Source organism: Convolutriloba macropyga, chromosome 10 (genome assembly GCF_964194025.1).
Source record: "Convolutriloba macropyga chromosome 10, txConMacr16.3, whole genome shotgun sequence".
Lineage (NCBI taxonomy): Eukaryota > Metazoa > Xenacoelomorpha > Acoela > Convolutidae > Convolutriloba > Convolutriloba macropyga.
The window spans coordinates 20628795-20642715 of NC_134477.1; the positions used below are offsets into that span (position 1 = coordinate 20628795).

The window sequence follows — 13921 nt, forward strand, 5'->3', positions numbered from 1 at the left end:
AACTGGGCAAGTCCAAATACAAGTCTTACAAACCATAAGCTATCAAAACTTGTAGTGCCAAAACCAATAAACCATTTTTTAAAAACATTTGCCACAGAGATTAGTTTGTGTCGTATTTGAAAGAAATTTTGACCTGTATTTATTGAAAATGAGCCAAAAGTTGACAGAACTAAGATAAAAAAATAGACAAGTTCAAAAGATCACTGAAACTATAAACAATACAATCAATATCATAAGAGACAATAGATAACAAGTGATTGCATTGTGGAGGTTCACCTACATCTCTGAAAGAAGCCATTTGGATCTTTGATTGGTCCGAATTGGTAATCAGACTGCAAAAATAGTAACAATTGAAGGTAAAACACACGATTTCAGGTAAAATTTAATAAAGTTCTTTTTCAAAGCCGAAAAACCATTAGGTTCTCTGAAAACAAACTAGATTTGCATATGGCATCAATTCTACGTAAAAAAGCTGTAATTAATGGAGCCCGTGACATCACAATTTTGTCATTAACCAACATTAAAAAACCAATAAACGCAAAACATTTTTTAAAAAAAGGCAGCATCAAACTGAAAATTTAAAATTTTCTCATTTTAAGAATCCATGAAGGTATCAAACCTATCCCTGACTTTGACGCGCGTCCAATAAACCACCAAGTGCATCGGATGTTTGCGAATTTCACCAATTGTAGGCGAATTATTTCAAAAATCAAAATAAAACAGTGATGCATTTGGTATAATTATCGAAATAAATTTGCAAAAAAACGGCAAAATTTAACTCCAGAAGACCTTTATCGGGAGCCGGATTTTGACTAGCTCTCTCTTGGAGTATACGGAGCTTGTGTCAGCGGTTTCTAGTTCTCCAAGTTAGGCAAACTTAAAAAAATTGTACCAAAAAAGCATATTTTGTGCAAATTTTGATGAAAATTGTCTGAATTTTGAAAAAAATGTCAACATTTTTAGGCAAAAAGTCTCCAATTAAACGCTCTTCTATCTCTAATGGTAGCAATAAGACTCTACCGTTAAAAATTTTACTTATACAATATCTATGGCTGTAACAAAGACAGTACGAAACAATAAGGACTTAAATGTCACAAGAATATTACAATGTACATCAGAATTGTAACACATTTAGATTGTGCAATGTTTTGATAACGACAGCTGCAGTGAACTTGCTTTGTTTGCATTTGACCTTTTGCTTTTAATTTTCTTTAGTGGAAATTCTCTGACGTTGGCAAAGTCTTTCATGTTATAATTCCTTTGTCCGAAAGAAGACAACAAATGAATTTGAAATGAATGATTTAGTTTGACTAAACAGGTGTGGAGGTCCCTTTAATCTCATTCTACCATTCGCAATCAGTCAAAAATCATTTCGAATAAAATGAATGAAAGTTTTTGTTTTCGTTCCGTTATAATCAATCGTGACCTCGAAATAAATTGATTGCTCTATAAAGTATTAAAGCTTAAAAAAATGGGCAAAATTTTGAACTATTATAAGCTTCACCAAAAAATTTATATATTTTCACACGTCCAGAAATTGTTATTTTTATGAACCGATCACAACAGCGACATTGCCTTACCAGTTTCAGACCAAACATATCTTGCTACTTTCTTTGTTGTTCTTCCTATATCTTCCGGATTGGGAGGCTCAGTTTTGTTTTATAGTTACCTGAAATCTTTTATATGATCGCAGAGATTGAGTCAAGTATTGAAAGTTCAATTTTTAGTCAAAGTAGAATCTATATGCCACAATGTTTGCCAGATTAGTACTGATCGTAACTTATTTGGCAAAAAAACGGCGACTCTTTTAGTAGGTTTTCCAATTCTATTACGTCACACGATGTCTACCACGTAAACAAAGACTTGATGAGTCACAAGCTGAGGTTTCGGACTGATCACTTGAGAGTCTGTGGTAATAAATGTCGTTCTACGCAAGTTGTACCAATTGGAGGTGGAAAATTCATTGCAAGACATGATCAAATAATCGGTCGATGTGATTGCTACGCGGCTGAGAATTTAAATTTCTACTATCAGACTGAACAACTGAAAGGCACTACTTTCGTTCTACATCGTGAGTTTGCATATTCTTTCACATTACCAGACATTACCAGCTAGAGACAGGCAGCGCCATAATTTCGAGAAAATTTGGTCGATTTCGCGAGTAAAACCACTTTATATATGCTAACTCATTTTTAATTACCTTTAATCACCGAAATTCAGGGAGAATTCAGGGAGTATCCTATAATTTTTGGTACCTGTCTTAGCTGTTAATGATGATTTTCTTCAACCCGATCGCTGAAGTCGCTCTACCCTCATTTACAATGTTAAAGCTGGTAATTCGTACGTGACGTTTAAGAAACTGAGTTTGGTGATAAAAATGAACTTTTTCTATATTTTCGAACAAAGCTGTCGGATTCGACTATAGATATTTTGGTAGTGGCTGTACTCATTTTTAATACGTGTCATGAGATTCTAAAGTTATATCTAACTAGGGCTGTCTGGAGCAGTATTCAACTCTTGAGTAGAATCTCATCTAATTTAATCTCATTAAAATTAAATAAGTATTTCGTAAAACTAAGCCATACTGAAGGTTAACTTCCCGAAATAAATCTCCTAAAACTGGTCTGAAACTTGTTTTTTTACTGCTGCTATTGTGTTCTCAATATCAGTACAAGTTTGTTGAAACAACTGATCAACCTATCTGCAGATGCTGTTTTATGTTTTAGCTGACTTGGACCCACTACGGATCACTTCTGAAACAGAAGACGTTGAAAGTACGTAATATACCTTGCATCCATCAATTTCGCTGATTTTTTGGTTACAATACAGCAAAAATAGATGTTTCAAATTTCAGGACTCTCTTTGAGATAAAAAAACATTTTGCAGTTTTTAAAAATTATTTCGTTTTTAAAAATTCTTCCTATATGATTTTCAATTAATAATCTGCTATATTTTTCTAGAAACCTACTTCAGTCTTTTTAAAGTTTTAAAAATGTGAACACGTTTCACATATAAAGCCAAGAAATCAATTTTTTTAAAAGCTCTATGTGTGACATATTTTCTTTTGTGCATAACATGATTATAAAATTTTTTAGACATAATACTTAATGAAAAATAAATCAGTGAATTTTACGATATACGGATTCCGATAAGTTGTCTTGAATGATTGGACCTCTATGCAAAAAAATGCATAATCATTTCTTCGATCTCACTCGTCAGTTTTCTAGAACGGAAAAACGAGACTTCTTCTTAATATACTTCCTCTGAATTCTTAATTCTTCTTGATACACTTTAACGCTCTTTGATCCTCTTTCCTTAGGCTAGTGTTACCTGTATATCTAACATTCAGTCAGCATCAGAACAAAATTCAGAATCGGTGTTCTCTGAATTTGTTTTCTTAGTGTTCCGTTACTATAGCTATCCTAGTTCAACTCACCAGAGGTAGAACTATGCTAGAAAGGACAGAAACTAGATTCTTCAGTATTTTTTAGTGAATAACCTTCCATTATTAGTTTTCGGTGTATTTTATTGTCGATGTGATCGATTTTCAAACATAGTAAATTTTCTACCCGAAGTATAGTCGCAGAGTAAAAATGTACTGAAACAGTATATCCCAAGAGCATATCTCAAAACGCATTACTGAATCATACTATATCAATTTTTTTTGCGATTAAACATTCTGTTCATACCAAAATCATACTATTTTGAAAATTTCGAAAATCTCACATGATATCATAAAAACTCTCCTTTTTGCCGTTACGTGCCTTTCCAAACGAACTTTTGCACTGGAAAGGACACATTACCACGTTTGGGCTACTGTTGAGCACACGTTTGGGAATACACGCGTTTGGGAATACACGTTTGGGCCCGGAATACACGCTTGGGCCCGGAATAAACGTTTCGGAATACACTTTTGGGCCCGGAGTACACGTTTGGGAATACTGGTTCTGAAGTATTCAGTTATCTTTTTCAATTATTCAATCTAAATACCGTCATTTTACAGTTGGCTGCAGGGATTCACAACTTTCAGTAAGTTGCAACACATCTTGCACCCTGCACCAAGTCTCCGGATCCACAGTGTGGATCAACTTGGTTCGGGATTTGAGGAGGATCGGGTCGGCAGGAGATGAGCAGGCGGATGAGTCGATCAGTAACTCGAATGCAAGCATTGGTGCAAATGTATAACTCGTTTGGTTGAGAGGCGGGCACTCATTAAAAACAAAACGTCAGAATAATTGCAAATACTATAAATGAATGATTTCTTTTTTGAGTGAATTGCATTTCAAATTTTTGTGATTTTCGTCGACATATTCCGTTTAAATATATAAAGAACAGACTCAAAGTTATCGCTTTTTGCCACAGCTAGCTGTCATAGTTGAGTTTAAAGCAGTTATAATAATATCCCAGCAATTGGTGAACCCTTAGCTAAATTTTACACTTGCACGCTCTATATGTAATTAAAAACAACCATTTAGATTCTTCACTGTTTTGTTATTAAGTGTGTTCAAGTAATGCTCTGTCAATATCAAAAGGATGAATTGATCCAGAAAACTCTCAAGATCAGGATATTTTTGATGAGTGTCTGAAAACTGGTTAGTTGAGAGCAAAGGTGCTTTGGTCAAGTCCTAGTCCAGGAGACCGAACAAAAACGACCCAAATATTGTTACAAATAGTAAAGTCCCGATTTGTTGGTATCATCGGCTTTGTAAATAAGAAAACCCTCGGTTTGTTTTATTTTTGAACTTAAAAATGTATTGATACGTCCCGTTTTGCGATACGTACGTAGTTTTGGTACGTTCGATTTTAATCAAGGGAAAAATTTTGTGTGCTGGATCTGAAACGTATTAAATTAAGCTGCGCAAGTCAGTTTTAAGCTGCGCAAAATCCAGTTTTTTAATATAATGTAGTCAAGGGTTCTGATAACGTTTCACTCACAGAAATTTTATAGAATGTACAGTTGCATTTCTTTGAGGCTTTTTTTTCAAATTTAGTGCCAACTTGTTGAAACATTTCTCTCAGCTCGTTGAATAAATTAGATGAGCAATATTGAAAGTTTGCCTAACTTTGGTTGAGAAATAGAGCATACATGTTGAACACTTTGATCAAAAAGATTGTTTTTTGATTTCACACTTACCCATTTTTTTAATATCCTATACAAACAAATTTTTAAAGACAATTAATTAGGAATTGTTGAGTTTTGTGACTCAAAGTAGCCGCCGTTGAAAAACAAAAAACATCGACAACTTTTTTCGTTTGAAAATTTGATATGTATATTATATATATATATATATCCAATTTTCAAACGAAAAAAGTTGTCGATGTTTTTTGTTTTTCAACGGCGGCTACTTTGAGTCACAAAACTCAACAATTCCTAATTAAATGTCTTTAAAAATTTGTTTGTATAGGATATTAAAAAAATGGGTAAGTGTGAAATCAAAAAACAATCTTTTTGATCAAAGTGTTCAACATGTATGCTCTATTTCTCAACCAAAGTTAGGCAAACTTTCAATATTGCTCATCTAATTTATTCAACGAGCTGAGAGAAATGTTTCAACAAGTTGGCACTAAATTTGAAAAAAAAGCCTCAAAGAAATGCAACTGTACATTCTATAAAATTCTGTGAGTGAAACGTTATCAGAACCCTTGACTACATTATATTAAAAAACTGGATTTTGCGCAGCTTAAAACTGACGATTTAATACGTTTCAGATCCAGCACACAAAATGTTTCCCTTGATTAAATCGAACGTACCAAAACTACGTACGTATCTCAAAACGGACGTATCAATACATTTTTAAGTTCGAAAACAAAACAAACCGAGGGTTTTCTTATTTACAAAGCCGATGATACCGACAAATCGTGACTTTACTATTTGTAACAATATTTGGGTCGTTTTTGTTCGGTCTCCTGGACTAGGACTTGACCAAAGCACCTTTGCTCTCAACTAACCAGTTTTCAGACACTCATCAAAAATATCCTGATCTTGAGAGTTTTCTGGATCAATTCATCCTTTTGATATTGACAGAGCATTACTTGAACACACTTAATAACAAAACAGTGAAGAATCTAAATGGTTGTTTTTAATTACATATAGAGCGTGCAAGTGTAAAATTTAGCTAAGGGTTCACCAATTGCTGTGATAATATTATAACTGCTTTAAACTCAACTATGACAGCTAGCTGTGGCAAAAAGCGATAACTTTGAGTCTGTTCTTTATGTATTTAAACGGAATATATCGACGAAAATTCACAAAAATTTGAAATGCAATTCACTCAAAAAAGAAATCATTCATTTAGTAATTGCAATTATTCTGACGTTTTGTTTTTAATGAGTGCCCGCCTCTCAACCAAACGAGTTATACATTTGCTCAACGTTTATTTTGCCGTGAAAGTTTTCTGATGCCAGTTAAAGATTACACGTTCAGTTGAAATAAAAATGTACAAATTTAACTGCCGAGGTAAAAATAATAAAATCTATAATATAAAATTTAATATAAGGCATAATATAAAATTTTATGTTTTAGTGAAATTCAGAGAAACATAGAACACACCTACACAGTAAAAAGTTGAAAAAATATTGTCTCAGTGTATAGACTCAGTGTATCGTACAAACATACAGTGTATCATATCCTATAGAATTCTGTCTTTTGAGGCAAATAGCTCAATAATTTTAAAGCTTTCTAAGGGTTGTCAAAAAGAAGTTTTGATGAAGGAAGGAGATCCAGTTTTTATCCAGTTTGACAAATATTGGCAAATTTTATGTTTTGCAAAAAACCAGTTTTTAACAAACAAAATAAAAAATTTGAAACCCAAAAGCTTGACTTTGACATCATATCTTATAATGAATTGGAATAGAAGATTGATTCCTTTATTAAGAAATTCAATTTTGAATTATCAAGTAGGTTTCATTTTTGATCATAGGCTTGCCTGAAATACAAAACTCACTTCTCTGTTCCATTTTTCTCAATCAATTTTTCATGACAAGCAGTTAGTTCCTCATGCAACGCTTTTGCCAAAAAAATTAAGATTGAACTCTATGCAACTTCATGTAGGCTAAAACTGCTAAACTGAAACTAAAACATAAATATAGCAGGGCGCGTTCTAATGCACCTTTCAAAGAATTTGCATTGACTTTACAAAACATAAGACGCTTGAATGGACTATAAATCGAATACAAAAACCAACTAGAAAAAAACGTTGAAAAAACAGGAAAATTGAAGGTAAAAATGTTGCATGTGAACAAAAATTCTGTTCGCACGAATTTTTTTCTCAAAAACAGGGATTTCCCACTCTTCTTTAAAATTAGCGTGAAAACAATTTTACGTCGCTAGGCACTAGCTGTTTCGCGCGCTCCACATTATGTTTCGGCCTGACTTTACTTCACCTCAATTTCATTTCAAAAGTCAGATCTTGGAAGAAAGACAGAGCCTCAATACAAATCAAATACTTTTTCTTGTAAATTAAACCTTGTAAATTGACATTTCTGAGGCACGAAATTCAATTGTTTGCTCCACATTTTTCATTCATAAACTGATATTAAAAAAAACAAGGAGGCACGGTAATGTGCGTTCGCACATAAATGTCCGACCCCGCTCATCTACATTTTTCACTTAAATTTCTACCAAATGAGGAAGAGATAAAAAAATAACTTATCAACAAATCATTCAACAAACTACCAAATGAGTAAAACAATCTATCTAAGAGGACCGATGAGACCTGTGACTAACACATAATGTCTACCAGAACAAAAAGCGATAAAAATCAAATAATTACAAATATTAATTACAACCAAAACTCGTTGTCCATTTTTTGAAAACCATTAATAACCAAATCAAAATGGCATCAGATAAAACTTATACTAAAGAAGATTAACTTGTACTTCATTAGAAGAAAAATTATGAGACTTTTCCTCAATGTGAATTGGTAACAAATCGACAAGAATTTAGCAAAAGGGGCAAAGTTTAATAAAACGTTGCTGTTTTTTTGAAAAGGTTGCTTTTTCGCTTTTCAATTTCAAAGTGATTAGAAACATTTTACATCAAATGAAATCATTGAAAGTTTTTTTATACTTCCACAGAGAGGGATTGGGGCCTGTAATTATCCAGAATATGTTGACTACAAAAAGAACTACAACCAAGGGCAAAAAGAAAAAAAGCACGAAAAAATAAGCATGAAAAAACGTGCACATAACGATGTCGCAGCAAATTAAGCTTTGAGCTGTTCGCTAGAAGCATTTGAAATTATTGATTGCTTTTTTCAAATGACCAGAGAACCGTCCAATATTGTGATACTGTGAATAGGAAACGAAAACCTACAAAAATGGGCAAAGAGGCAAAAGTTACGAATATTTTACGAAAACTGGTTGTATCAAGAACAAAGACCAGTTGAAGACAATAAAACTGTATTAAGGAGGCGATTTAGTTCAATAGGTAAGGGTTATGACTTGTCTATAGAGTTGTGCCTCGTTCTCGTATCGAGTAATAAACTTGAATAATTCTCGAAAGAAAAAGTATCTAAAATTCAAGACTCAATTAGGAAGGTTTTTACTAGGTATCGGAACAAAGACAAACTCACGAAGACATTTTCATGATCTATTTACGTATAGAAACATGTTTAACAGGCGTATCTCGAACGTATAAGACGATAACATTCCATCTGATAACACAAAAAAAACCGTATCACACAAGCTCTCTATACGAGAGAAAACCGCATGTTTTTTACTGCATTAGACGACCACAAGGTCGTCCGCCAAACGTATTTTTGATCTCTAGATGAAGGTCGCAAAGAGGTCAAAAACCTATTAAGTTTAACCTAAAAAACCATACATAAAATTTTATGGGGGCAAAAAGTTCTGACTTTGACGGGATTCGAACCAGCGACCTCTGGGCCGCGGGCCAGAAGTCTTAACCGCTCGGCAAAATAGGCTATAGAACAATCTGTGCGAACGCATACGTTATTTCCTCTCGCTTGTACGCATTTGCATTGGCAACATCCTCCGGCCTCAAAAGTGATGATTCTAAGACAGGCATTAGACTAATTACGGGGCGGGATAGGGTGCCAGTTGGTGTTTGCACTTCGCAGATCGCGCGATTCCATCGTTACCGTAACGCAGCCTCGAAACTCTAGCGAGTGGATAGTGGCCCCTTGGGCTGTCGTCATCGATTATCCAGACCAAGTCGCCAGTTGTCAGCACTCCAGTTGGTTAAGTTCTCCATTTGGGGCGGCGGTTCATAGCAGGAACATACTCTTTTAGCCAACGCTTCCAAATCTCGTTCGCGTAAGCTTGCGCTCTAGCATACCTCTTACGATGGTTAAAGTCATCAACCGGAGCGAGTGAAGGCAAGCAGGAACTGCGATTTCCAAGGAGGAAGTGGTTCGGCGTCAAGGAGTCGCAGTCGTTGGCGTCGGAGCTAACGCGCGTCAAAGGGCGGTTATCCAGCGTCTGTTCTACTAAACAGAAAGTCGTCTGAAGTACTTCATCAGTAAGTCGGCGGTTATTGAGTATGGCTTACTAAGTTCGCTTGAAACAACGCACAAGCCTCTCCCAGACGCCTCCCTGATGCGGCGCTGCAGGTGGATTAAATTTCCATTTGATTCCCTTGTGTGCAAGTTTTGAAGCTATCAACTTTGCATCCCAATTGAGCAGACATGCCAATAGTTCCTTTTCTGCACCGAAAAAGTTTGTCCCATTGTCTGACCAGATTTCTGATGGCATTCCACGACGTGCGATGAATTGCTCGATACCCATCACACAGGTGTTTGCATCCAAACCCAAGTCGGTGACTCTGAAACCCAAGTCGTTCAGACGGAACATCAGCCATCATCGGCTGGACGGGTGTTGCATTTCTTTTTCGGCAAAGAACGCAACTGAAATGATTAGAACGGAGTGTTGAACGAAGTTTCAGGACCGCGAATCGTTGTTGGATAAGTGCACGGAGATAATCGACACCTTCATGGTGATGCTTCAGATGCATGTGGCGTAGGAACAACAGAACTAATGGATGGCGTCCATCAAGTATTATTGGATGCTTCAAGTCAAAGTCAATTTCGGCGAGACGCTTAACGCGGCCGGTGGACCGTAGTAGGCCACCAGTTCCAATGAAGGGTGAGTAAACGGCAATAAAGCTTTTCTTGTTAATTTGTTTTTCTTGAACAAGCTGTGGTCGCTCAAGGGGGAATGATTCAGACTGAATAATTAACTGCAGTTTTCGTTCTGCAGCGTTAAATTCTTCCGGATGAACTATTTTGTTTCCAGAAGACCGAAAGGCCAGATGACGAGGGAGTAATCGCATGCAAAACGCAAGTATCCTAAGCAGTTTAGGATACGAACTGAACTTACGGAACGGAAGGCTAAAGTCCCTTTTGAAAACGTCGGTTATCAAAGTTGAAGTCTTCTCTGAAGAGGATGCTTCAGTTGAATGACTCTTCAATTTGATGTTTTTGATTACATAAGTATTAGGCTGGAACGGGAAATCGGACGTTCGGAGAAACTGGGGACCATGCAACCAACTGCTTTTTTGCAGCGCTTCAGAAGACATTCTTCTGGTACCTGCGTCAGCTGGATTAGCATGAGATGCAACATGATGCCATTGATCGACACTTGTCCCTTCAAGAGTCTCCGAGACGAGGTTTGCGACAAATATTGGTTGCTTATCCGGTGAGTTCAACCATTGGAGTAGTTCAACCGGTTAGTGTCTTCGTTGGGGCGACACGTGCTTTTCCAATCACGAATGCAAATTCGGTGCGTTTACTTTCAGATGGTGGACTGACAAGTGCACGCAAGAACGCAACTGCGCTAAAAACTTCCTGAGAACTATCTCCGAATACGTGCAATTCAATGTGTTCAAAAAGACCGGAAAAATAGCAGCGAGGTATGGTTAACAAAACCAGTGTTGGTAACTCAGAACCCCAGGAGGAGAATCGATCAATCATCTCATTGGGGAGTTTTTATCCCAGCTCTGACCATGTAAACGCCAAACATCTTTCAGGAGAAGTCGTGCTGTGACGGTAAAAGGAGCAACTAAGCCGATGGGATCGAATACTTTGGCTACTTAACTCAAAACCAACCTTTGCGTGACTGCTTTACTGCTATCACAAGAAGTGCCGCGGTATGATCCCATTTTAATCCCAACACATGAGAGGATGACTCTTCCATTGACGCACCAATGACTTTCGGAACAGCCTCAATTGATAGATCTTCAAGCTCTTCTAGTAAACCTGGCACGTTACTAATGAACTTAGTTAGTTTGAAACCACCCTTACTAAGTAATTTGACCAAGTCTCGTGACCACTCGAGCGCCTCATCACGAGATTCCATTGAGTCCAGGTAATCATCCATATAGAATTTTTCATGAACTGCCTTTGCTGCGTCTGGATACTCTTTTTCATGATCTGGTGCTGTTCGCTGCAGCGCGTAATTTGCGCAAGTCAGTAAGTCTTTTGCGCCGAAGATGTGTCGAGTGTACTGATACACCTTAACGCTCTTTGAGAGGTCCTCCCGCCACAAAAAACGGAGAGCTGGTTGATCAGATGGCAACACACGTACTTGCAGGAACATTTCCTCGATGTCAGCGGATACAGCAATTTGATGCTGACTGAATCTGATCAGCGTGTGAATCAACTTCTGCAGAAGATCTGGACCAGTCAGCAGGAGTTTGTTCAAAGAAACGCCTTGAACTTGGAGGCACCATTGAGGACCCTTCGCACCTTACCAGGTTTGTTTGGGTTCATGACCGAATGATGCGGCAAATACCATTTCCTGCCGTGTTGATGCCCAGTTTCCTCACCGGTTTGCAGTTTAACAACATAGTTTTAACTCAAATCTTCTCGTATTGTTTGTGCGTAGCGTTCGAGTAAGTCGGAATCTTTACTAAGTCTCTTCTCTAAAGACTTCAGCTGGACCAATGCAGAAAAATAACTGTTTGGAAGTTTGACTTCATCGGAAGACCACAACATACCGACGAAGTAACGACCTTTCTCGTGTATGGTTGACTGATGGAGGATTTCGACGGTCGACGGTCGGACGCTGAGCGCAGATCCACTTGCTTAACAGCCCCATAAGATTCCATGTCATACCACGACTTGATTTGTGTCGCCAACTCAGAGTTATGTTCAACTACCGCTTTTAAACTTGTCGAGATTAGACCGGACTTTGACGGCATTGGACCACTTAGTACCCGTCCTAACGGTAAACGGACGGCAACGGGTGAGGATTTCGAAATGCTCGAGCGGGCGGATGGCGTGGTACGCGTCTTGACCAAGTATCATCTCTACGTTTGCGTAGTCATAACTCTTTGGAGGTAACACACTCAAATGAGGATATTTATCTTGCAGGGCATTGATATCAATTTTGTCAGACCCAACGCGAAGATTTTCTTTCACGTACGGCAACAACTCAAACGGAGAACAGGTGTTCTCACCAATTGGGGTCAGTTTAACCTGAACAGCTTCAGTGCGTATTGTCTCTTGCGTACTGATACCGTTCACCGTCAAATTTAACGGTGTTCTTTTCAAGTGGAGACGTTTCGAGAGTTCACTGGAGATCCAGGAGTGACTACAGGCTGTATTGCAGAGAACAAGTGCTCGTGCGCGCTTCTGTGATTGTCCCTCTAGATCAACTTCGAGTACCTGCAAAAGACACTTGACATCAGTGATCGATGTGAGTCCTGATGTGCTGCTTATTCCGTGAGTACTTGCATTGTCTACAGCCGTTGTTGACGTTTTTGTTGAGTTGACTTTTGGTTGTGATGCATCAGCAGATTTGTTTTGGCCGCTTGCTGGGAAAATCCGCTCAGCACCATACTGCGACAGCCTTCGCGATTACATTTTTGTTGATTCGGACACGTACGGAACGAATGCTTACGATTCAAGCACGAAAAGCAGAGTTGGTTCTCTGCGGCTATTTTAGCACGCCGCGTCGGAGTTTTTTCCTTGAAATTCTGACATTGCCAAATCGGATGTTGTAATTTACAAAATACGCAAGGTGGGTGATCATTCTTTGAACTTTGAGACTGCCTACTAACACTAGATGACTTTGAGTTGGACGCGAATACTTTCGAAGACACTTTGGTCTTTACTGCACCACTGCTGTTAGTGTCTTCTGGTTTGCTCCTGAAAGAAGTGGTTTTCATGCGATCATGATTCTCGGCTCTTTCTTTTAACCAGTCGTTGAAATCCAACATTGTTGGGCGAATCAAGTCTCTTTTCACAGTGTGCAAGGACCATGATTCCTTCAAATTTGGTGGCAACTTCTGAACTGCCTGATTCACGAGTGATGAACTCTGAAGATCTGCATCATAGGACAAAGACCTGAAGACGCCAACAAGACTAGAGACAGTTGTGGAAAAATGGATCATTTGATCAGAGCTCTGCATCTTAATCGAAGGGTAGTTTGCCAATTTGTCAAGATGAGCAGTGACAACTGCTTGGGGTTGTCCGAACTTTCGCTCAAGTGTTTTCAATGCATCTGTACTTTTTTCCACAATAAGCGAATTCTGCAATGACATCTTTGGCTTTACCTACTACCAGAGTTTTCAAATACGTCAACTTGATGTCATCACTTAGGGCCTGCGAATCGATAGCGCTCTTAAATTGGCCGTACCGTTCATGCCACTGCAAGGAATTACCATTAAACTTGGCTAGGTTCCAATCTGGTAGGAGGTCCTTCTTATTGAGAGTAAGAAGTTCAGCTAGTTCTTTTATTGTAACCGTACTCGGTGCTTGAAACATTGCGGGGTTAACCATAGGAGGCGGAAACGGGTAAAACGGGAGTGTCGGCATCGGGTAGCCCGAGGCGGACGCTGGAGAAAGTACCTGCGCAGATGCACTCGTGCTCGAGATCGGATTTTGGTAGTATGTTGTACCGCCAACTGTGGCAGCCGAAACCGGTACACTTGTGTTCATAGTTACAGATGAGCTTTGAG

The 13921-nt window shown here is 38.0% G+C and overlaps 1 protein-coding gene across 1 annotated transcript in view; it reads left to right on the forward strand.

Annotated features, from left to right (window-relative positions):
• Positions 1–1336: 1336 nt before the first annotated feature.
• LOC142347954 (uncharacterized) overlaps positions 1337–13921 on the forward strand; it is a 94764-nt gene continuing 82179 nt past the window's right edge. Inside the window, exons 1-2 of the mRNA XM_075399119.1 lie at positions 1337–2071; positions 2727–2774. Of these exons, the coding sequence (XP_075255234.1) occupies positions 1867–2071; positions 2727–2774 (253 nt within the window). The 5' untranslated portion in view covers positions 1337–1866. The remainder of the gene's footprint in view (positions 2072–2726; positions 2775–13921) is intronic.